The sequence below is a fragment of the Gigantopelta aegis genome, chromosome 6 (genome assembly GCF_016097555.1).
Source record: "Gigantopelta aegis isolate Gae_Host chromosome 6, Gae_host_genome, whole genome shotgun sequence".
Classification (NCBI taxonomy): Eukaryota; Metazoa; Mollusca; class Gastropoda; order Neomphalida; family Peltospiridae; genus Gigantopelta; species Gigantopelta aegis.
Window position 1 is genome coordinate 29,372,222 of NC_054704.1, and position 26,883 is coordinate 29,399,104.

Below are 26,883 nucleotides of genomic sequence, written 5' to 3' on the forward strand. Positions count from 1 at the left end.
GCTCTAAACCGGAAACCCCTCTAAACTGAACACCGGACAAACAATTCGGTCCCAATGTGTCAACTTATTGTAAATCCTACCCCTGAAAACCGGACGATCAAACCGATACCAATCAATATGGCGCCCACCTGTCTGTGAACACCGATGGCTAGTGCATCGCTGTTATCAGTGTAATCACCGCTGCATACAGTACAGGTACCGCTCAGCAGGCAAGATTAGCAACTTGACAATAAACAATTAAAAGGACTGATCGCAAGCTTTGGTATGGAGTTAACTACTGTAAACACATTGATTGTGTTGTAATTATGGTTAACATTAGTGGAGTTCGGGTTTGGGTTAGATGTTTTTATTAAGTTACGAGTGTGTTTTAAGGTCTTAAATGTGATCCTTCACAAACATGTCTCATGATTTGCTTCAAAGATTGACACAAATAACAGGGAATTTAATTTGCTGCCTTCCTATTGTGTGAATGTGTTGGGGTTTTTTAAAACGTTTGTTTAGCGAAATAAAGAGTAAGCAAAAGTATATGTTGGCTTTGCGTAGTCGAATAGATGTTAGTAGTGTTTCATTTTCATGTCGATTTTCAACATGACGGAACGTCCAGCTAAACGTCGCCGTGTTGAACTCTCGCTCGATGATAAACTCAAAATAATTAAAAGTTTCGAAAGTGTACCTAAACCAACGTTAAGATCTTTGAGTGAAAAGTTTAGTATTGGCAAATCAACAGTTGGAGATATCATCAAAAAACGAGAGGTTTATAAGGCAGAGTTTGAAAAGAATATTAGCGGGAATAAACGGTGGTTTAATAATGCATGTAAATTTGATAAGCTCAATGAACTGGTATGGCAGTGGTTCTGTCAAGCTCGTGCTAAAAACATCCCGATTTCTGGTACCATCATCCAAGAGAAGACCAGTGAATTTGCCAAGGAACTTGCAGTTGCAGATTTCAAGGGCTCGAATGGTTGGCTGGACAGGTGGAAGTGCAGGTATTCTGTGAAATGTTTCCAGGTCAGTGGCGAGAGTGCTGGAGTGGACGTGGCGGTGGTGGAAGACTACAAAGCCAGAATCCCGGATGTTGTTAGCGGCTACGCACCAAAAGACGTGTTTAACTGTGATGAAACAGGCCTGTATTTCCGCGTTCTACCCACCAAACCCTCTCGGTAAAGGGCGAATTGTCTAAAGGATGCAAGTCGTCGAAAGAACGAGTGACTGTTATGTTTGCTTGTAGTGCAACGGGAGAGAAATTGAAGGCGCTGGTTATTGGAAAATCACAGAAACCTCGATGCTTCAAGAATGTAAACGTAGATACATTACCTGTTATCTATGTTGCCAAGAAAAAGGCGTGGATGACCATCGCATTATTCACGGCATGGATAACAAGTGTTAATAAAATCATGAGACAACAGAAACGGAAAATAATCAAGCTGTTAGACAATGCGACGTCACATGGGCCAAACCTTGAACTTAGCAATGTTACTTTGAAATATCTACCCGCGAACACAACTTCACACCTTCAGCCTCTTGACCAGGGGATTATTCGCGCCTTTAAAGCCAGGTACCGCCGACACATGCTCCGTTATCTTGTGACGAGGATTGACGTTGTCGGGAATGCATCTGACCTGTGTAAACAGCTGACACTGCTGGACGCTATTCACTGGATTTCACGGGCTTGGAACGAAACGAAGCCGAGTACGATCAGCAAGTGTTTCTCCGTCACTGGTTTCTTGCCGACCGACGAATCGGTGCTTGAAGACGACGACATTCCGTTATCACGACTAGCACGCGAACTCGTCACTGCCGACGTGGACACTGACATCTTGACCAGCTTCTACGATGACGTGCCGATTGAAGACTGCACAAATGAGTGGGAGAGAGAACTAGTGGCCAACTTCTGTGGGGACGAAATACCCAATGACGGAAGCGACAACGAATCCGAACAAGATGTATCTGTTTCGGGAAACGATCTCAGCTATCCTGACGTGTTGAACATGCTTCAGATTTTAAAGGACTTTGCAATACAGAAAGATGAACGTTTCCTATTGCATGTACAGTAATTAGAAAGTTTAACGCAGGGAACCATTGTTAAACACAGATGTGAAAGACAACAGACATCGATGGATACGTTTCTCAACGTAGGCTGATTTATCGATTGATTGACAATTTGTGGACTTTTTAATGTATTTTTTATTCAATATTACTTCCAAGGATGTTTTTATTTTTCTAAATGCTCATAAATGCACCATTTTTCAACATATTCTTGTTGTTCTTGCTTTAAAACACTTTAACACTTTCCCTATTTTATGGAGAACGGGACGTATTTCCATCCAGGCAGACCCCTGAAAACCGGACACCTCTGAAAACCGGACATTTTACTTGGTCCCATGGATGTTCGGTATTGAGGGGTTTCACTGTTGCAGTGTTATTAATACTACGACCCTTCTTGTTTGTATATTTATATATTATTCCTTAACGGTAACCAGCTCTCTTAAAACAATGAATTTGACCAGATTGGAACAAAGGGCCATTATCAAGTTTCTCACCAAGAAAGGGGAAAATGCAATTTCTAAAAATCACAAGTGTATGATTGGTGATTATTTGAATACCTTCCTTTGCGATACCCAATTTAAAGATGATGAAAAGTCTGAAGGCAGCGAAAATGGCAGTGGATAGGTCAGCAAGAAAAGTTCTATTTTGCTGACTTGAGTAGCTTAAAGGATAATTGGGCCAATGAATGAATGAATATTTAATGACACCCCAGCATAAAAAATACACATCGGCTATTGGGTGTCAGATAATTGGGCAAAATGCATTAGGGCCAAGGACGACTGTATTAAAAAGTAATGTCGAAATATCTTGTCTTTCATTGCTTTCACTACCCAAGTTCTACAAACTTTTTGACTGACTATAATATGTACTGTTATTATAATAATTAAAGAAAAAATATCAAACATGCAAATACAATATTTATCTATTATCTATGTGTCATGCATTTTGAAAATATTACTAATATCTTGCATTTGTTGAATAAGGGGCGAAATGTAACCCAGTGGTACAGCACTCGCTTGATGTGTGGTAGGGTTTAGGATTGATCTCCGTCGGTGAGCCCATTTCTCGTTCCAGGAAGTGCTCCACAACTGGTATATAAAAGGCCGTGGCATGTGTTATCCTGTTTGTGGGACGGTGCATATAAAAGATCCCTTGTTACTAATGGAACAATGTAGTAGGTTTTCTCTCTACGACTGTCAGAATTACCAAGTGTATGACATCCAATAGCTGATAATTAATAAATCAATGTGCTCTAGTGGTGTTGTTAAACAAAACAAACTTGTTTTGGATAACTTGCAATTTAAACTGATATTTGATTCTATTAAAAATTTTTTTTTTAAATCATGTTGATAGATAGGTGAAACGTAGATTCTGTTCATGTCAATGTAGTTGGTCAAGAGGCATATCTCTCGTGTCATTTAAAACTAAGGTGAAAGATACTTATTATAGGTACACAACATGACTGCATAGTATTGAAAACATGCCTGCTGAAATAATAAGAGTGGTGCATGACTGACAAAAACTAGAAATAAATCTAAGTGAATGCTATTGGCACTGATGCAGAGGATAAATAATTACAAAGACATTGGATAGTTCTACAAAATACTACCTCTATGCTATTACACCATACACCAATATACATTTTTAAAAAGGTGTATACAATATTGTCATTCAAACACCAAGTGTAAATAATAATAGTGTCAATTCAACCAAGAATCCATCAGAATTCAACAATGTTTTGAATGTGTGTACAACATGCATTATGAAGCTAGGCAAAACTAGAAAGGAAAATGCCCAATAGTTTTAAGGATAAAACTCTCTAAACAATTGCGATGCCAATAAGTTTTTGATAATGACAAGCATCTCAGCTGTTCAGAGGGATATATATCCGACTTCACATTAAACACACCAGTAACAAGAGTACTAGCGATAATGTATACTATGTTATAACAGATTCAAAATGTCTGTCCAAACTTGGAGAAAAAGGAAATTATAAGACACCATCATGTATGGTGGGATAGAATAAGAAGGCCAGAGGTGGAAATTTCAACCTGGAACAAGGCTTACCAATTGCTTGACAGAAATTTTCACCATCAAAGTTGTACTATTTCTATCCCATATGATTGAATATAATGAATTTTTTTAAATTGTAAATCAGTCTGAAACTTTGGCCACTGGTAATAGTAATCTCCCCTTATTAACTCAAGGCAGATAGAAATATCTTTTATAAATTATAGCTGTCTTTCATGGGTTAGTTCTGTCATATATACACTTAAGAATAAGAGAAAAATCAAATAAACTGCTAGTTTAATATACTGTGCAAGTTTACATGCACAGTGGTTATCCCAAAATCTGTGGGTGGGTTAAACCTGTCATCCGTGACCAAAACCTGCTAAACTTCTGGTGTCATCAGTGACCACGTTAAGGGATAGTTCTTCCAAAATGGATTAAATCCACTTATATAAACAAGTGAAGTTATACATGAAGTTGTAATTGTTTGAATTTCACATTTTAATTTTTCTCAAACTGACATCTTGGGACTTTACAAGTCTTGTAAAACATTCTTGAGTTTTTGACTTGATATGGACCACAGATTTGTGAAGACATTTCCCAACAGCAGCCCGTGAGCTCTTAAAAATAACCAATCTAAAAACATGTTTAAATCTGGGATATCTTTAACAAAGTCACATCTTCAAAACTATTACTTGAATTCTGAGGTGTAATTCTGGGGATGCTTTTCTAAGAATTGGTTGAATTGACCTAGAATAACCAATGCTAATAAAGTAATCCAATACAAACTTACATCAGGAACATCAGGCTAAAAATGTTTTTGAAATATCATTAGTTGGATCATACAATTAAACTACTTACATTATCAAACAAAAATATGTTTGGACTTCATGATTATCACAATATATATATATAAACATTATGGAAATTGTCAACTACTATTACAGTCAAAATATATGTGATGCAACATCATGCAGTAAAAGCTACTGTGCTGTAATGACAATCACACACCATCATCAAGTATAAATCAATTTGACAATATATAAATCTTTTTTACGACTTACTATATTCAAGACTGTCTAATATCCTACAACAAATATACATAGACCGGCCTCGGTGGCATCATGGTTAGGCCATCGGTCTACAGACTGGTAGGTACTGGGTTCGGATCCCAGTCGAGGCATGGGATTTTCAATCCAGATACCGACTCCAAACCCTGAGTGAGTGCTCCACAAGACTCAGTGGGTAGGTGTAAATCACTTGCACCGACCAGTGATCCATAACTGGTTCAACAAAGGCCATGATTTGTGCTATCCTGCCTCTGGGAAGTGCAAATAAAAGATCTCTTGCTGCCTGTCATAAAAGAGTAGCCTATGTGGTGACAGCGGGTTTTCTCTAAAAAAACTGTGTCAGAATGATCATATGTTTGACGTCCAATAGCCGATGATAAGATAAAAAATCAATGTGCTCTAGTGGTGTCGTTAAATAAGACCAACTTTTTAAATACACATAGCCTCTTTTTTATAAAGTGAAAATTGCTAAAATCAAAGCAGTCAACCCATTGTCATTCAGATGTGGTTCACAGTGTGTAATTTTATTTGATTATAATTATAATATGAAATGCTATCAGGTGAAAGTATGATCTACATGCATTATGATTTAACAAAATGCACATAAATTTATATAATCCACATCTTAAAGGAACAATGCATCATTAAATTAATCTTTCTGCAATGTGCAAAATCACATTTGACACATCAAAATATTGTAAACTTCTTTTTCATGGTTAAACAGATTGTCTTCAAGGACTTTTCTGCTTGTTTTCAAAGACTATTTTTCAAGTACACCTATACCGTAATCAATTAAATGCAACCCATAAGCATCTATGACATTGACTGTAATACCAGCCTAAACCACTAAATAGTATTACCTGTATACACACTAGTAGCACAGTGTCGAAGTGTTTACTGTATTTCTGACAGTTCAATATTTTTAATTAACTATGTTTCCAAAGTACTGCAATGGTGTACATGTGTCAGTCTATATTTTCTTGAGTGCTTCCAATTGAGCACCTAATTTGGTCTCTAATTTTGCTAACTCATTTTTTGGTGCTTTGAACTCAACAAATGAGATTTCATCACACTTTCGCCCATGCTGGTTACATCAAACACTTTGTCGCACAAAACACACACTGCCTTCTGTTTGTCATTCTTATATGACCTTAACCATTCAGAGTAAAGTGGGTTAGTTTCCCACTTCAAATTATAGACACACTTGTGACTCATTTTCCCGATTCAACAGATGCCAACACATGCACAGTTACAGCATCTCGCCACTTCCAGTATGTGTAATAATCCGATACCCGGTGAAAAATGTCCGGTAACAGTTTTAAAATTTTAGCGAAAAATCAACAAAAAGTGTTTTCTGTTTAATTGTTTTTCCAGTGGATCTTAATTTTTAAATTTAAGGATGTTTTTGTAAAATTCAAGCACTTAGTCACAAAATTCAAGGACTTTTTAAGGACTACCCTGAAATTCAAGGACTTTTCAAGGTCTGTGCGAACCATGTTCTTAAATATCTCAGTGCTAATGATGCACCAGATATAAAAATTATTTGAATGGTATTTAACAAAATAATAATTTGTATAATCGACATGTTAATGGTATCATTTTCTCTGAAATTAAAAAACAATAGTGTCTACCTTTTGAAAAGAGTTCACTTCTTGACCTACTATATATAATATAAAAAGCAGCTATCAAAAAATCAGGCATTTGCTGTCTTGAAGTATATTATGCAAATTTGGTCACTGATTGATGCAAATACACAATTAACTACAAATTGTTAGAGAGATACAACTTACCACAGATTGTTGGGAGACAGATTTTGAAGGCCCATTACACAAAAGTCTAAAAAAAAGAAGAAAAAAAAGAGATTTAATATTAATATTAAAATCAACTGATAAAATTAATTATTTTCAGGTAATTAAGCAATAATTCTAGCATTCAAAAATTATATTTCATCTTAATCAATTGGTTAGTTGTAATATATAATCATTTTTAATTGTAAGTTTGGTATTAAAAATACAGAACAGTAAGAAAATACAGGTCTACAATTAAACCATGATTATTATTAACAGTACAACTATTAAAATTTGCAGAATGCATATTTCATTTTCTTCCATTCTTCCGTAATGATGCAATTTTCTGCGCGAGATAGATTGCAAACACCTGCAAACGAATCACTGATAACACTGCCAGTCACAAACATAAACTTACAATGATTGTGAAATTGGAGTCCAGTTCCGTAAATACTACAAAAGTAGTCACCATCCCACCAATTTTTTTCTTTAGTTCAGAAAAATAGTTCTATCTAGTCAATGATTTGCATTTTTTTTGCTCCATATATCTATCTTCTATTAGGCCAAAAAAAAAAAAAAATAGGTGTGTTTCCGGTCGACCGACCGTCCCTAGTTTTACCCCCCCCCCCGACCCTAATTTTTTCTTCTCTTAAAATGAAAAAAAAAAAATGAAAAAAAAAAAAGAATAATAAAAAAAAGAATAAAAAAAAGAAGTAAAAACAAAAGAGGACAACATCACCAAACAAGAGTATTTCCTTCCTTGCACATTGTTTACGTACTATTATACAATACATTTTGCACATGTAATTCCCTTCCGAAAAACATCGAGAAATTATGGAAAAGCTTTTGTAATAGAGTTCCTTCCCCTGATTAGCTACCACCGAACAGCTTGGTCGGTCACAGAAGTAACCGAATGTACGAACATAGCCTTGGTACAGGTTATTTCAATTAAATATAATCGTATCAATTCAGCTTAATTCTCGTCTTCACTTAAATCAACAGGTCCTATTATTAATGCATCTCAAATGTTTGCATACAGTATTTAAATTAAGAACAACGAAATTAATACAAATGTCCCATTAATTTAAGGAAATACACAAACAGTGCATACCAATACTACTACTACTACTACTACTACTACAACGACAATAACAATAATGATAAATAATAATAACAATAATTATTATTATTATTATTATAGTATTCAATTTATTATAAAAAAAAAAAAAAAAAAACTATCTACCTACCCTAATTTTTTGGGGGATGCAATCGGAAACACACCTATTTTTTTTTTTTGCCTTATATTAAAGTTGTATGGTCATTTACTTGTTCCAAGCATGAAACAAATATTACTGTTAAGATGGCATTAAAACTTTTATTACTAACAAATATTTACAAAATAACATTATTCACAATACAATAAAACTTACTGGTATTCCTTGTTGTAAGTAAAACCAATAAAAGGTAAGTGGTTTCCAGCAAAAGCCTTTGGAGGCTGGAACGTTTCATCTGGAGAGTCTTCTTTTTCAATCTCATCAAAATTACTTGTGTCCACGTCACTTGACAGTTCAGGCACAACTGGTGGAACATCTGAAAGAAGGAATGTTTTATTTAACCACGCACTCAACATATTTTAATTAGTTATATTGCGTCGGATATATGGTTAAGGATCACACAGATGGCAGTTAAAGTTTAAAGTTAAAGTTTGTTTTGTTTAATGACACCATTACAGCACATGTATTAATCATCAGCTAGTGGATGTCAAACGTTTGCTAATTAGGACTTGTAGTCATCAGAAAACCTGCTACATTTTTCTATTAGCATCAATGGATCTTTTATATGCACCTGCTTACAGACAGGAAAGCAAACACCACGGCCATTGTCCAGTTGTGGTGCACTGGTTGGAATGACCAAAAACCCAGTTAGATGAATGGATCCAACGAGATGGTTTGATCCCGCAACACAAGCATCTCATGCGAACACTCTATCGACTGAGCTAAATCCCTCCCCACACAGATGACAGATGAAACCCACTGCAACCATGCCATGGTCTACTCTTTCCGACTAGTAGCAAGGGTCTTATATCTCAGACAGGACAGTACATACTACAGCCTTTGGTCAGCTGTGAAGTATGGCTGAAATGAGAAATAGCCCAAAGGGCTCACTGATGGGGATCGATCCTAGACTGACCGTGTATCAGGTAAGCAATTTACCCCTGAGCTATTTTCTTTCTCTGTGGAACTACTGAAACAAACCATTTGCTAAATACAGTCAGTGAAGGTACCATACAACTGAGCTTATTAGATCATTTGAAATAAAGAGTTTATTTCCATTTAGGAAATTAAAGGTTGGAAAACCAATGGTTCACTGAATGCTACAAACGAAATGTTAACCAAATATTTACATTGTTATGAAGCTTAAAAGAATATGATTCTTACGTTCTCGAATATTATTCCACGTCCAGGAATCAGTTCTGAAAAAGGGATGCTTCTTAATTTCTTCAACTCCATTTCTTCCAAGTCGTTCAGTTCTGGAAAAAAATTTTTAATTAAATATAAAACAAATTTTAAAGATCAAATAATTCAATAGTTTATTTAACTGATGCATTTTTTAAATACTGGTAGGTAATGAGGTTTCATCAGGTGTTGGTAAATGTTTAATCTAGCAATATTCAGTTGTCATTGCCATTTTAAAATGGTCATTTTAATGATAGTTTATTATCATCATCATTATCCTTACCATTATTATTATCATTACTAAAAAGAAGGGAGAGACAAGAGATACACTTGTGCCACCTATTAACCCACATACCCAAATCACCAGTGGAACAAGAAGGTAACATTTAAGATAAAAATAAAGTTAATACATACACCTCTACTAATGCTATTACCTGTCCGTAAGAAAGGCACAAATAAGACTTTTAGCCTGTGATGACATTTCAATATCTTGTGGAAACTGCAGAGATCTTTTATGATCCATAATCTTTCCGTACGTACCCACCAGTGAGTCCGCATAGAAAGGAGTATCACCTACACGAAAATCAAACATCATGTTTAACTAAATACCGAAAATCAAACATTATGTTTAACTAAATACCGAAAATCAAACATATAACTAAATACCGAAAACCAAACATTATGTTTAACTAAATACCAAAAACCAAACATTATGTTTAACTACATACTGTTGTAAGAGACAAACTATTCAACAGCAACACCACACAATACAAGGCACTTGTACGAGAACAACCGATTGCATAGCAACCGATGAAATAGTTATGTTATCTTGTCTCAATCGGATATTTTCATGGCTATTCTCATACAAGGCACTCATAGTGTGGCATCATCGTAACTGGTATCAGGTGTAGTGAAAAAAAGGTTTTTGGATTTCTAAATAAATGAATTTTAAAATGCACTAAAGAATTTATAATAATTTACTCCTGGTCTGGTGATCATGATCAACACAAGCAGGTTTAAAAGTTTAGCATTTTATAATTAAAAAACAATAATAAAAAATAATTTTTGAAGAGAGAAGTTAAACGCAATCAAAACCAAATTCCAAATGACAATGACCCCACCTTAATGTCCCATTTACAATGATACCAAAAATGATTCATTCATTAAAATGATTCAGTTAAAGTCAATTAAACAAAAACCTTTAACCAAGTTCCATAGTGACATTGACACCAAATATGAAATATCGAGATTTCAAGGCAACAAAAGAAACTTTTTTTGCTATTGATCAAACAATAAAATGAGTGGAAAAGGCAACTGGTGCTTTGCATGTCAGTAATATAACATATATTACCAGAGAAAAATTAATGGTGTCATTTCTGGCTCTTTATTTACTAAATCTAGCAACCAAGCAGACTCATCTTTGATCGATTTTGAATTTTAACTCACCAACCAACATCTCAAAGAGAAATACACCGACAGACCACCAATCACATTCCCGTCCATAAAGTCCCTCCCCACCTTGTGACTTCAACACCTCAGGAGATATGTAGTCTGGTGTGCCCACAGCAGTATCGGAACGCACAAGACCATCCTGAAACACATGAAAACATTTCATATCATAAAGACGAAAGAACACAGGATGTGAAATATAGAATGACAGACACAAACATACAGTCAGACAGAGACAAGATATAGTTAAAGTTTGTTTTGTTTAACGATACCACTAAAACACATTGATTAATTAATAATCTGGCTATTTGGTAATTCAACAGAGGAAACTCGCTACATTTTTCCTAATGCAGCAAGGGATCTTTTATGTCCCACAGACAGGAAAGCACATATCACGGTCTTTGACCAGTTGCGGTGCACTGGTTGGAACAAGAAAACACCCAATCAGTTGAATGGATCGACTGAGGTGTTTTGATCCATAGAAACAGAATTGTGAGACAAACATTTTTTTCTTATTTTTGAAAAGAAACCTGGTTAAAAATGGTAGCAATGTTCCAACAAACATTTTGGCCTCTCTCGGCTATGAATGAATGTTTAACAAGAAGGAAGGAAAGATTTTATTTGACGATGCACTCAACACATTTTATTTGAAGTTATATGGCATCGAACACAGATATTGAGAGAGGAAACCCGCTGTCGCAACTTCATGGGCTACTCTTTTCGATTAGCAGCAAGGGATCTTTTATGTGCACCATTCCACAGACAGGGTGTTACATACCACAGCCTTTGATATACCAGTCGTGGTGCACTGGCTGGAATGAGAAATAGCCCAATGGGCCCACCGACAGGGATCGATCCCAGAGCTATAGTTAGAGACAACTTACAGCATCCATCCTCATGCAGGTGCCGAAGTCTGCAAGCTTGAGATGTCCATTACTGTCCAGCAGCATGTTGTCAGGCTTCACGTCCCTGAAACAAATTAATGTTATAACTTATTGATCAAATAACAAAGTATATATATGTAGAAAAACAATGATCATCATAGAAGAATATATTTTCTACTTTCACATGTAGAAACTAAAGCATATACTTGGGTAGACTTATAAACAATATCTGAATGCTGTAATGGCTTCCCCCTCTTTCAAACCTCTCTCTCTATCTCTCTATCTCTCTCTATCTCTCTCTCTCTCTCTCTCTCTCGTTCGTGTGTGTGGTTGTGTGTGCGTGTGTTTTATTATTCTTTTCTTTTTTTTTTGGGGGGGGGGGGGGGGGGTGCTAAATGTTGGGAGACTCAATGTGGAAATTAATGGGTAAAACTGAGTTTTTATAGTTGCTAGGGTCTTTAGATACTTTTTTGGTTAATATTTTTCAAATGCTAGACCTTGTTTTTGTTTCTACTAAGTAAAAGTCTTTTATACATATTTATTAGTATTACCCAGTCGGCATTCATAACCGGGAAAATAAAATTAATAATTTCTCTATGCATTGGCATAACATACAATATTACTGGCACTTACAAACCAATGACTTAAGTTGGTAAGTAATATGACATCATCATAATTTGACAAACATACACAATATCACATAATTTAAAGAGTGTGCCTCCCAGTTTTTAGATTTTAAATTTGTAATGCATTTAAATTTACATTTTTAAAACAATTCATTACAGATAACTTTCATGTATTTGAATAGAATAAATAGGGATTTTTAAATTGTTTTTATTACCGTATATCTTCGCCTATAAGTCGAATTTTTTTCACCCAAAAATTATTTTAAAACTTGGGGGATCGACTTATAAGAGGGTAAAAAAATTTCACCCAAAAATATTACAGTTTTGGGGATTATTTTACAAGTTCTATTGTTGAATTATGCCCTGTATTTATACTCAAATATGTTAATTTGACAAATTTGTTTTTTATAACCTCTTTTTTTTTGCATTAGACCGGTTTTGGCTATGCGAAAAGGCGTGCGATCTCAATCACAGCAGTCCACTAAGTTAAAATAACAGCCATCACTAATAGCAAAAATGTAAACAATACTAACTACCTGTTGCCGGAGTTTATTTTGAAATCTGGTCACTGGCATTAATCGTTGTTCAAACAATCTTTTGTCGATGATTAGCTTCATGAATATTAATGAGCTTTCACTTAGTCTGGTCTCTGCAGTTCACTAGAGCAACAGGGACACACATCATTTGGTACAAAAACCAGTGTACTTTCCAGAGTTATCCTCCTTACATATATTAATATGGCGGAAAAACATGTGATTAACTGATGATACTTTCAGTTTTATCGTAGTGATCTGTTGTCAGTGTTGATAAATAAAATTGTTGTCTGTGCACAAAACCATGCTGTACAGTGCCATACGGTAACAGTCAAAAAGCTTTCACTATCAACTAAAGGAATATTTTGTTTTGATGCTATGTAGTTTGACTGGAATATTGTGATGTACAAAACGTGAAAACCGAAGTTTGTAAAATAATTTTCTTTTGTTCAAATATTGTACATTATTGTTCTCATGTGCTGAAAATAAGAAATACTTCAATATTTATAAGTTGTTTTTCATGGGTCGACTTATAAACGGGTCAATAAAAAAATATGTTTTCAGGGCTTGAAATTAGGGACTCAACTTATAGTCGAGATCGACTTACAAGCAAAGATATACGGTATTGTCTGTAATAACTTTGTATTTTTATTCACATTCACAATCTACTCAGAACAGGATGCAAAGTGGTTTTTACATGTAGGAAAATTGGAAATAAAAGGCTTTTGAAGAAAATAAATAGCTTATAACAAATAGAATAATAAACTCAGTACTCATTATGATCAACTTATAACTAAATCACATGAAAAGTAAAAATTATTTTACTCTGGACATAAATTAGATAATAACTGGCAACTTGTTTATTACCCTTTATATTTAGAGCACTGTTGTCGGTATTAATTTATACTATCTTCCTATATCTTTATCTACATGGATTTGTGCAGTGTCAAATACGGTCTGTGGGAAGGGTACATTTTTTGCTTTAAAGAATTTTCCCCATACTTTGTAGTCAGTGGATGACTGTTTTTGAAAGTAAATATTCTGACAAAACTGTTTAAAATTTTACTAAAATTGACATATGATTCTAGAAATAATCTGTTACTTTAACATAATATTTTCATTACTTCTGAAGGTAATGTACTAATAACAGATGTTTATGACCATACACATACAGAACCATTGAAGTCCAGGCAGCCTAATCAATGTTGTGTAAACACTGAAATGTGACAAAAACCATGTAAAGGAAAATGTAGGTCAGGTTAGGATATCAGCTGCAGTAAAACAGTGGATTTATGTGTAAATCCACGAGATTTGCATCCACTTTGGCAGATGTTTTGCTGGGTGAATTAACGTTGAACCAACTAACCTTATCGCAACATCCCAAAATAACTTGTTTTCCTCATGCTTGTGTGCTATACATTAAAGTGAATGGTTAAAAATAGTTACAAGTAAAACATAAATACAGATTGTTGCTCTATGAAAAAAATGTGTAGTTCAGGAGGAACGTCTCTGACAATTTACTTGTTTCATTAGTGTATCCTGTAAAAGACTACAACAGTGCTTTACGGAATGTCAATTAGGTCTACAAGCCTGTCAGACCCAGGAGTGTTCTGTTTTTGTTCTCCTGATTGTTCTTCAACACCCTGCCCGGCTAACAGAAACATGGCTTAAATAGTGTATGGTGATAGACATCTATCACCAGTTGATTACTTTAGTCAAAAAAGTAAAAGATGCATCCTTGAGCTATATATTTTTTTTGCTCAGAACCAAGTTAAAGTGTTAATGTCAAGAGGAAAAAGAGGTCAATAGCCTAATTAAAACTTAGTATCTCTGAAGTCTAAAATAACATATTTTGAAATGATACATATATGTATGCATGTCCATAATAGAAAAAATACCAAGTTAACCATCACTCTTGCTAGGGATATTGAATACATAGGTGGGAAATGGCAGAAGCAGCAGACTTATGTTTATTAATAGTTTCACTTAATTACATATATACCCATCAATTTTCCACTGATGTGTATTAATAGTTTCACTTAATTACATATACCCATCAATATTCCACAGATGTGTATTAATATTTTCATTTAAAAAACAAACTAAAATGTGGTACGCAGTAAATGAGAAATATGGTAAAGAATAGGCTGTTAACAGGTGGTTTTTCCAATTATTTTGTTTATATTTACTGCCTCTAGTTACACATTTGTGCAGTATAAACTATTGAAATTCTATCTACAAACATGCATAAATTATGTTAAAAGAAATAAAGAATATTGTAATTATAATTGCAATTTTCAGAGATTTATCTGCAAAATGTTTCATAATCTAAAAATACTGGTAAAATTAAAAACATGAAAGTGCATCTAATCATAAACAGCCTTTCTAAAAGTATGACAATCACAGTTTTCTTTAATGTTTGTTTTGAAAAAAATGCACCCCACATCCATGTACTTGTACATGCAGGTTATCTTGAATGCTAGCAGAAAATCTTGATAATGTGTTTGACCACACCGTGTGCAGAAAGTAGTTGGCATGAGAACAGCAACTAATCTGCAGATGTGAAGAGATTTCTTCTTCAAAGTAAATGTCCAAATCAAGTGATCCTCAACAGAACATCTGATTGGATGCATATAACACACACACTTACACATTACAAGCCACATGCTGTTGCAGTATACTCACTGATCTTGTCTGCACATATGGTCATGCCCATGTTAAACAGCCAACTAAGGGTCAACTAAAAAAGTACCCTACTATGTAATGGTTAATAAAAAGAGGTCGATTTGTATCACATTAAATGATTTGGGAGAATAAAAAAACTATTCTCTTAAAGACAGTTAACTGCTTAACAGATGTGGCTATTAAAAAAGGTTAGACTATATTAGTCTATAAAGAGAATTTTAAAAAATCGAAACGGTAAAGTAACCAACTACAAATTATATTCTATTTATATTTTACAACTTACACTTTATGTTTTTGAATATCATTACGCTTGGGTAAATATAACCAAAGATACATTTTTCTCTTTAAAAGATTTAAGTATCAGGAACATTGGTTGTCTTTTAAGAACTTCAAAAAAACACATTTTATTTCTTCTTTATTTTAAGACGATTTGACATTTTTAGTAGGCCTAATTATTAGTGTATATAATAGCCTACATATTAATGTATATTTTAGTACATTAATTTGAGATTAGTAAGTACTAAAATATATATCAGAATGTCTATGATAATAAATATATGACAATAATTAAAGATTATTTCATGAAACTAAAACAGATTATTTAGGTTTCCAATCACATTAGAAAACATATTACAAATTTCCTGTAGACATTACTTAATGACATGTGCTGGGAAATGAACTTGATTACAGTGCTGGGAAATGTACTAGAGCTAAAGAAGACTATTTGTAATGAGGACAAACTGATTGTTTATTATCCATTATGTTGAACTATTGCAAATGCAAATATTCTTATCACATTATGAACATTTCACATGCACCTGTCACATTACATCTGTGTACAAATTTTTATAGTTTGATGAAACAAACCACACCAAGTTGCAGGTGTCTCAGCACTTTTCACAATCTCTATATTTTTTATGATATATTATGATCTAGTAATAAAGGAAAGGAATTTGGTTTTTTAAATGGTATAGCACATTTCAAAGTGACTATGGCAATTTAGTGTCTAATATGTTTATATTTGACACTTGGTCTAGAGAGGGAAAACCTGCTGCTATCACACAAGCTACTCTTAGACAGGACAGTACATACCACAGCCTTTGATGTACCAGTTGTGGGGCACTCATTGAGCTTTTAATCAAATTATTATTTTTCTAGACTAAATTTTAAATAATTTATTAACTGGTTGAGAATTACATTATTCCCCTAACTCTTGCTTGGATAAACAACAAAACAATTCACGAAGTTGTTTGTAAAGTATGTACACTAAATAATATGTTTATATTCAGAAAAAGAAGTTTTAATGTTTAAAATATGAAGAAAATGCAGTTCTATTTATTTATTCAAATAATATAGGATTGCATCAATCCTATTTCATGTATGTGTAATCCTATTACATTAGAGAGAGAGAGAGAGAGAGAGAGAGAGAGAGAGAGAGAGAGAGAGAGAGAGAGAGAGTGACTGAGTGAGAGACAGACAGACAAGAAGAAATGTGAAACAGTGAATTAAATAGTATTCTCATGTTTGCAGAGTGAAGGTAACCAGTTATGTTTGTCATATCTTGATATGCTGATGTAATACATCTAATCTTGGCGTACATCACTGATTATCTGATTTTCTTGCATGACTTTCTATCATAAAACATGCAAGAGATTTGTCTGCTTTATGGTATAAAACAGCCCGTGTGAATACTTAGCATTCACCACTGATATGTAGATCAAAGCAGAACTGAGGTGACTCCACAGATACTTTGGATAAATAAGCAAACTACAACAAACAGAATAAACAATGGCCGCTGTGGAACCAATGATTAACTGGAGCTTTGTGGCTTCATATTCCTGTTGCAAAGAAATGGTGACCTTTGAATACCCAACTTAACAATGTTCTATTCTTTCCTGCACTTAAAAGTCAGCTGTTGTATCTGGAGCATCTGCCATATACTAGGAAAGCCATTTCCTCAGGGCAATCCTTCGGGTATGCCAATAAGCACTGTACTGACATATAATCCAATATTTGTATATATAGTGTGTGCACCACTCACATAATAATAAAATATAATAATAATAAATATATCTTTTTTAATTGTTAATAAAATATATTTTTTAATAATTTAATTATTATATTTTAAAATATTATTATTTTATAAACACTATTGTAAGACAACCCTAACCTTTCAATTTTTATTCTATAAAAAACATCCCTCATGTTTAAATTTGACATGTAAAAATACCAAGTACATAGTTATTCATTTCCACCTCAAGAAATGCTGAACCTGTTTAGGTATGTGGCTGTTCCACAATTTATTTTATTTTTACTTTTTAGGAAAATGGGGATGGGTGGGATATGAAATGCATAAATGTTTTCATTCAAAATTCATGTTAAAAAGTGTTATGGGAAAGGGGAAGGGCTAAAAAAAAAAATCAACAACAAAAAAAGGCACCTGATTTTGTGTTGCTTAAATGTTAAATTGCCACTGTTATCAGGATAATAATCAAGTTACCAGTTATTTCTAAGTACATGTATGACCTGAGTGAAATAATTTTCAATTGTCACCAAAATAATTTAAAATTAAAATTAATTTACAAAAAGTAATTAAATTTCTTTTTTAAATATGTTTTAATATGTATTAAGCATATAAACTATAAACCAAGTTTCACTGATCTAGATCACAGTTTGTAAGAAACAGAGATAAACGCAAAAGTTCAAACTCTTGTCATCCCCATAAAAAAAATAACACCTCTATCTTGTCTTTCAGCTTCTTTGAGGTGAAAAGAAAATGTGTACATCACTGACACGCTCAGCATAAATATGTGCTGCACAGTGCATCATAATCACATTTTTTGCATTGTTCACACACACACACACACACACACACACACACACACACGATGGGAAACACTGGTTGCCAAACAACAGTTCTATTAGTAACGTTTGCCATCGAGAGACTGCACCTTTTATCAGTCGGTATGATGCAAGCAATTGCTCTCGCTCACATGTTATGGCACAAAGGATTTTACTGTGATGGAAAAACTGCTCGCCTCATCACATGTCGATATTACAAATTTATTTTATTCAAAATTACAATTAATTTGACACTGAGAATAATTGCTCTCCTACATAATTTTTAGGAGAGCAGTTTCTTGCTTACCAATGATTTTCAAACCATAAGCAATGATTTCATACATACAAACACTTGACTATATATGACCCAAAAATGTTGTACATAAGAAAAAACTATATATTATGAAGTAAAATGAAAAGTGACTACTATAGGACATTGGATATACAGACATTGATATTTTAAATAAGAAAATGTACTGAATATGTAATTTTGGTAGCCCAAAAGGCTGTTAAAACAGGAACATCTCATAATGGCTGCAAACTCAGGACAGTCTCTTTTAAACATGCAGACAGGACAGCATATACCATACCTTTTGATATACCACATGTACGGCATCGGATGGGAGAGGCAAAAGCGCAATAGGTCCGCTAAGGGGATTCGATCCTATACCAAGCACCTCAAGAAAATGTTCTACCAAATGAGCTAAATCCCATTTGTTTAAACAATGATGAAAAAAACTATATTTTTATAACTATTTAGTTATCAAGTGAGTAACTGCAATGCTTAACAGACAACAGGGTGCTAGTCTCATTTTCAACACAACAATCTCATAAAAAAAAACCCAACTAAGAATTAGTTTTACCTGTGTACAAATCCCATAGAATGGATGGCATCAAGGGACAACACAACTTCAGCACAGTAGAATTTGGCCCATTTCTCGGGTACATCATAATTACTCATCAGATTGACTAGATCGCCACCAGGCATGTAGTCCATCACCATGTACAGAAACTTGTTGTCTTGGAAGGCATAATGCAACTACAACACAAATAACTTAATACTGTAAACCATGAAATTAATGCAAGCAAGATATTAATGCCAAAAAATTAGTCCCATGCATTGATCAACGTAATAATTATTTGACACATTATATGACACCAAGAATTTAAAGAAAATAATGTTTAAAACCCAAGAATTTAAAGAAAATAATAAACAAAATGAACTAAATGTATGTGTGCATCTGTTTTAATGAAATTACTATTTTATGTCATTAGAACTAAATGAATGTAAAAGAAATGCGAAACAGTCAATGAATTGATGTTGTTGTTGTTCACACTAAGTATATTTACTGTTAGCTCCACAGCTTGTTATTTCTGTGGTGCTCAGAATTAGAGGTGGAGGCAATTACTACCAACTAATACAAATGGCTAGCTTCCATTGGTTTGACTGGCAAAATAAAGTTTTACTATTGTTTAAATGATGTGAGCTAATAATAAAGTAAATTCTGTGAACATGTCCAAGTGTGTGTATGTAATCGTCATTGAAAAGAGTTTGGCAAATGAAATATGGGTAATTTTGATTTTATTATTGAAGGATAATTCCTCGCAAAAGTGTAAAATGAAAGCCCGATCGCGAATTATTTTAGCCGCGAAAATATTTGCGTATACGGTACTTCGACTTTCAGGAGTCGCTTTCTAGTATCATGAACAATTATTAACATGCAAAATAAAGCATGGCCCGTTAAGCCTAATTTTCAAAGCATATAACTAACGACATTATGACAATATGCCACATGGCAGCGTTAAATCCAAGCCCTCAGCTATTATAATATCTTTGCCATTTACTTTTTAACAATAAACGGCCCAGAATTTCAATATTAAGGTTAAAAAAAGCACCACCACCCTCCCCCCCAAAAAGAACAGTTATCTAGCTCACAGCAATGTGGAGTAATTTGGAAATGTTACAGAGCTATTTCTGTTCATTACCCCTTATTACGAACATGTAACTCAAGTACTGGATACACAGATATTTGTAAAACTAACAGTATTCTTCTGATTAGTACATACAAGTTCACAACAACGTACATGTTAGTAATTACAATGACAGAACTTGGGACTGTTGCCAGATAAGTATACTTAGGCCTACAAAAAATTGTTTCCCAAATTTTTTTATTTTTCCAGTAGGGTATGTTGCCTTTTAAAAAAAACCCAAAACATTAACCTCTACAAAAAACAAATAAAATTATGTTCATACATGTACACTTTTCTCCTAGCATACATATTTATTAAAAAAAAAAAAAAAATTAAAATGAGTTAGTGCTTTTTTAAGTCCTGGAAAAACCCCACTTTTTTTTAAAAGAACTTAAACTTAAAGTCCCTAGTTTCAACCCCTGAAAATGGACACTAATCTACAAACCTATAACCCATCTGGATAAAATCATAACAGAGAGAAGTTGAAGTCTCAGATGAACATGCATTTTTAAAATAATGAAAAATGTATGTTAGGGTATTACAAAAACCTGGATGACACTGTGTATGAAAATTAATTTTCTAAATGGCTTTTATAGAGAAAAATATGTTGTAGTGTTTAAAAACTAGGGTCTGTGACTTTAACCTAACTAATTTTAGTAAAACAAACTCATTAGTATTAACAGATTTAATTATTTTGAAAATAATTTTTATATTATTTTATTCACACACAAAAAAGAGAAGGAAAATAAAGATATGAATAAAAATTATTTTTATGAGTTGGTTGGGTTACAACAAACACTTTTGAAGTACTATGGTCAAAATGTATTAAATTTTCCTGTGTCAATGTAAATATTACAGCTGTATGGGAGGAAAATGTTATCGTAACTGTTTGGTTACTACTGCATTAGTATTAATAAAAAGAATTTCAATTTCAATTTTATTTAACTCAACACATTTTAATTACGATTGTATGGTGTTGGACATACCGGTACATGGTTAAGGACCACAAACACAGTGAGAGTGAAAAAACCCTGCCACCACGTAAATAGCTACTCTTTCTCATTAGCAGCAAAGTATCTTTAACATACAGCATCTTACAGACAGGACAATAAATGCCAGTTGCATGGCTGTTAACAAAAGTAAAATGTTGTGACTGAAATTTCAAGGTACAGGGCATTCAAAATGGTAATGTTTTATATGACAATTGTAGTCCACTTTAAACTTGTATTTCTCCCATCCCACACCCTGTTATGTTTTTTTATTGGACAAAAATTTGATGGGTCCTGCAGTGAACCTATATTAATGGAAATAGCAGTGGTGTAGGCAGGATTTTGTATTTGGGGGGGGGGGGGGGTACTTGTGTAGTGGGATATGACACAGGAACCTTTTTAAAGTTATTAATAAGCGAAAAGGTAAATATTTTCCAGGATTGGGCGGGGGGGGGGGGGGGGGGGGGGGGGGGGGGGGGGGGGGGGGGGGGGGGGGAGAGAGAGAGAGATGTTGCATAGTTCTCGAATGATCCCATTATTCAATCGTAAATAATAAAAAAGTAACATACCGCTGGTCGGTAAATGTTATATTTGACCGGATCAACTTTATTAAGTTTCAATATTTATAATACGCAATCTAATATCTCCCAGCAGAACTATTACATTGTAACAATGTTCAAACTCGCACGTGCTGTTCATCATATGATGTGACATCGGGTACGGCCATTACTTCAATTTAAATTTAAATTTAAATTAAAGGTAGGTTTTTTTTCACTTAATTTACAACTACTGTAGAAACGTTTGTTTTGTTTTTTTAATTACAAAAACCATACCAAAAATGATTTTAAAAAAATAAAATAATAATAATAAAATATTTGAAGAAAAAAAGTACGAAACATATGTACACACCTTTTTACAAAATAAGATCGTCTGCTTAAAATAGCACAGCAAATGATAGTGCAGGGTGCACATTAAGTCAATACTTTACTTTCTACGTCTGTTCGGACTATGTAAATAGCGGATTGGACGTGTTGCTATAGATCCCAAATATATGTTAGCGCAAATGGATGAATTAAAACAAAAAGTTGTATTCTTCTACCAAAACTGTATTATATCAGACAATGTAGGCAGTATTACTAAAAACTGCAACATAACAGACTGTATCAAAACAGGATAAAACTAATTTGCATATCCAGGTCAGACTTGTTCGTCACATGTTCGTAATCGATCGGAAAACCAAAACGAAACTTGTTCGATGCCAGTTTTTTTTTTAAATATACAATTAGCTAAATTTTAAAACATTTTTATGAGTTCAAGTATCCGCGATAAGAGCAACTTTGGGAATCTTTATTGGGAAACTGTTGGGTCATAATTGGGAAAAGGTTTGATATTGGATTGGGAATTTACGTTAGGGGAATGGGGCTGTTCATCGGCCCCAAAATGTATGGTAGATTATACCCATCCGATAGGTACCTAAAGTGGGGTCAGTGAGGCAAAGAAAACGGCCGAAGTGATCGGGTTGAAAGCATTTTTTGTTTTTTAATTTACTGATCATTAATCGGATGACATTATTTTCTCTGCAGGTGTGAATATTTATTTTTGGTATTTGTACTAGACACTTATAAAATACTTAAACAGAATTTAAAAAAACTTTTTCAAGCAACATTCTGTTAAAACTGGGCATACGGTGTCCACTTCTGATGCACAGAAGTTTATTGACAGAACAAATTTACCAGGAGGTATTAAATATGTTTAGCAGCAAACCATTAAATAGCAGTAGTAAATGTTTTCAATGAAAATTTAACCACAGAGAAATAGTATGTGGCTGTTAACACATTATCGTTAACATGTAAACAATCAATATTTGGTGTTTCCCAACCTCAGCATGTTTCTGTAATGGGAGAGAAAAAACGGTAAACTGGATTAGTGGAATGTTTACTTTCAAGGGTGGGTTCACACTAAAAGCAAGGAATCTGCATCTTAAAGGCTTATTAGGTCCAACTGGTTGATGTGTTAGGCAGAGTTCCCAAATTTTATCGACATCACTACAGATTAAAGAAAAGAATGTTTATTTACCAACACCCCAGCACATTGTGTAATTAGTAGTAATGTGCTGTAAATATGACTCAGCACTGTTTTAAATAACACATTTAAAAGAGTAACACATGTACTTCTATTTATTCAAATTAATATATCTATTTCACATTATTGAAAAGAAGAAGAAATCAGAGGTGGAATTAAAAGGAGTGAGTCAGCCTGCTTATTAATAATTAACATGCCATGTTACAAAAATGTATCTATTCAGTTGTATACACACATATACATGTATATATATATATATAGATGGTACATGATTACAGTCCTACCACCCATTCATTGACCTGACATGCACAGATAATTACAGAATTATCCTTCAGAAGGCAAATGTAATACAAACTTAATGACTCGACATATCTAGTGGGAGACGGATGACGGCAAACTATTATGTAGCACAAGAGGACAATCAATACTGGAGAGCTGAGATCATGATGGTTTTGTGAAAAATAATCACAAACTGTACACAAGGAAAATCGAAAGCTTGATGGTACATGTTATTAGCCAATATTGGAATGGCAAAACATCATTAAGTAAACAACCGATTTTCAAAGATTTAATGCATTTAGATTACCTGCACAATCCATTCACTATTAGCATTGGCCATTATTTCTCTCTCCTCCCAGAAAAATGCAGAATCTGAACGTTTGATCTGAAAGAACAAGACAAGAACATTGTGTGAGATAATTCACATAAGTTGAAGATTGGTTTAAAGACATGTAATTGTCTGCTCCATGGTAATGACCTAAATATTAAAACAAAACCAGTGATAGAAATAAGGAGAACTTTTCACTAGTCCACCCAACAAATACATCTAAAAATCTATTTGTCCAACAATATTTTTATTTGTCCAAATAAATAGTTTGTTTTATTAAAGTACAAGGACAATGTTTTTCATTGCTCAAAATGAAACTTCATTGAACATTTTCACTTGTCCACTGGACAACCACCAAGGTACATTTTGTTTGTCCGAGCAGATTTTCACTTGTCCACTGGACAACCACCAAGGTACATTTTGTTTGTCTGAGCAGATTTTCACTTGTCCACTGGACAACCACCAAGGTACATTTTGTTTGTCCGAGCAGATTTTCACTTGTCCACTGGACAACCACCAAGGTACATTTTGTTTGTCCGAGCAGATTTTCACTTGTCCACTGGACAACCACCAACGTACATTTTGTTTGTCCGAGCAGATTTTCACTTGTCCACTGGACAACCACCAAGGTACATTTTGTTTGTCCGAGCAGATTTTCACTTGTCAAGACAAACGGACAAGTGCTTATTTCGAACACTGAAAACCAGTCATTGAAATTAATACTAATTACTGTGTGTAAACTGACTGTTCAAGTGCTTAAATAGGTATTTATTTTGAATCCTTTGCTCATTAGATATGATTTAAAACAAGTTGTAAGATTATAAGAATACATCGTCCATGAGGGGGTGGAACTTTCGACCTATGACGAGTTTTACGGAGTCCTACTCCTAGGGTCGAAGATTTCACCACAGGGGGTGGACGTTTTGTATCTCACTGCCTATGATAGATTCTTTTTCTCTTATCCATTTGGTAAATAAGCTATTAGTTGACAAGTTACTTTTTAAAATCATTTGTCAAAAATAAACTATACTGTCATATTTGCTTGTTTGTTGCATGTGTTAAATAAAATTTAAAACTATAAACTAACAAGATAAATTTTATAATGTTGGTTTTCACAATTGCAATTTAACTATGGTACATAAATGATTAGTTTTATTATAAAAATACAAAATTGGAATACTGGCATCAGGATCAGGCTTCAACAAGTTAATATCCAATCTTAGTTCCAATATGCAAATAAATATGTACATACAGACATTTCTTTAAAAGACATTTGTTTATATTCAGTTTTAGAAATGATTAGTGGATCATAGTAGCAATGCTTGAGAAGCTGGCTTTGAGGTACAATAGGTGTTAATTCATAGTTTCCAGACATATCCAGACGATATATGGCTTTATTTCATAATGATGAGTATTGACTGATTAACAATGCAATAAGAAGCCATTGCAGGTAATTGCAACAAATGAATACATGCTTTTTTGCATGACAATTGTATGTATCAGAGTGAGGTGGGTTTTTTTTTTAGCAAGTTTAAAACAAAAATAAATGTCACAATAAAATAAATGTTTTTATTATTCACATGAATTTTAATAAATGGCTACATCAATATTTTTTACACAAATTAAATGGTTACATCAATACTGTATTATCTACAGCTATCTTTATGACATGTTTCATAACAATAGTTATGCCACTGCTGGATTTGTGCTTTGTTATATTAACAAAGGGGACTTGCATGTATTTGTATTTACTACAATTTAATTAACATTATGGCTGTACTTCTTTATTCAATGTGATCAACATTGATTGTATGGAGAATACAACCTTTGTCAGTAAATTACAACTGGTGAATGATAAATAAATTATGACACTTGCGTGTGGAACATGTTAGGTAATTGTATTATACCTTGAGAGAAAAAAAATATTGGAAGTTTAAAAAAAAAAAAAAATCTAGGATCCTACTGCTTTGATTGAATAATTCAAAAACTTGTGAAAGGCATAATATCCACAAAATAACATAATTGTTTTGTTGTTGCTTTTTTTTTTTTTATGTTGGTGTGTCGCGCAGCAATCCTCTATTAATTTTCACTCAGCAAGAACCCTGTAATTAACAGAAATGTTCAAACTTATTTTAAAATCACTAATTAAACACTGACGCTATCCGGGAAAATATACTTCTTGCTAATATTACCTGTACATGCATTTATTTAAAGGAACCATTTTTTGTTTTGTAGTGTCCATTGTATTACAAGTCAAAATGTTAACTAGTGCATTTGCTGGTTAATTGTAATTTGGCACTTGGGGGTTAGGGAGGATTAAACAAAATATATGTTTCTAAAAATAATATACATGTACTTCATAACAAATAATTAAAAGCATGTTTAGAATTGGCAACAAGATAAGAATCTTAAGAAGCTTTTACCTCTTAAAAAAATTGCTGTAGTTAATATATTTAAGGGAAATGGTTAAGTAAATTACTATTGAGAACTTTCTATAATTGGATATAAAACCACACAAATGTTTCTTTGAGTAGATATTTAGTAATTATTATACAAGCTTCTATATCATACTCATTTTACAAAATTAGTGCCCGAGCGAGTGACGGCAATACATAAATCCTGACAAGTTCGTAAAATCAGTACAACACAAACATGGGTGTAATAATTTCTTTATTATCCATATTGTTATTGTTATTTTTTTATGAACAATAAGGGCATTCTTAAAATGTTTCAACCACAACTAGAAGGAGACTTTTGACATCGCATCCCTGAATTACGCCATTATACTTGTTATTACACATGTGCTTCGTTTGATTTTTTTTAACTCAGTTATGTTGAACCATGTGG

The 26,883-nt window shown here is 33.6% G+C and overlaps 1 protein-coding gene across 1 annotated transcript in view; it reads right to left on the bottom strand.

The window, feature by feature from the left end:
* LOC121376137 (rho-associated protein kinase 2-like) overlaps positions 1-26,883 on the bottom strand; it is a 74,864-nt gene that overhangs the window by 30,506 nt on the left and 17,475 nt on the right. The window contains exons 5-12 of the mRNA XM_041503939.1: positions 24,016-24,093; positions 19,251-19,426; positions 11,703-11,787; positions 10,816-10,960; positions 9,804-9,942; positions 9,352-9,443; positions 8,344-8,503; positions 6,917-6,962 (exon numbers count right to left, since the gene is read on the bottom strand). Coding sequence (XP_041359873.1) covers positions 6,917-6,962; positions 8,344-8,503; positions 9,352-9,443; positions 9,804-9,942; positions 10,816-10,960; positions 11,703-11,787; positions 19,251-19,426; positions 24,016-24,093 — 921 coding nt within the window. The remainder of the gene's footprint in view (positions 1-6,916; positions 6,963-8,343; positions 8,504-9,351; positions 9,444-9,803; positions 9,943-10,815; positions 10,961-11,702; positions 11,788-19,250; positions 19,427-24,015; positions 24,094-26,883) is intronic.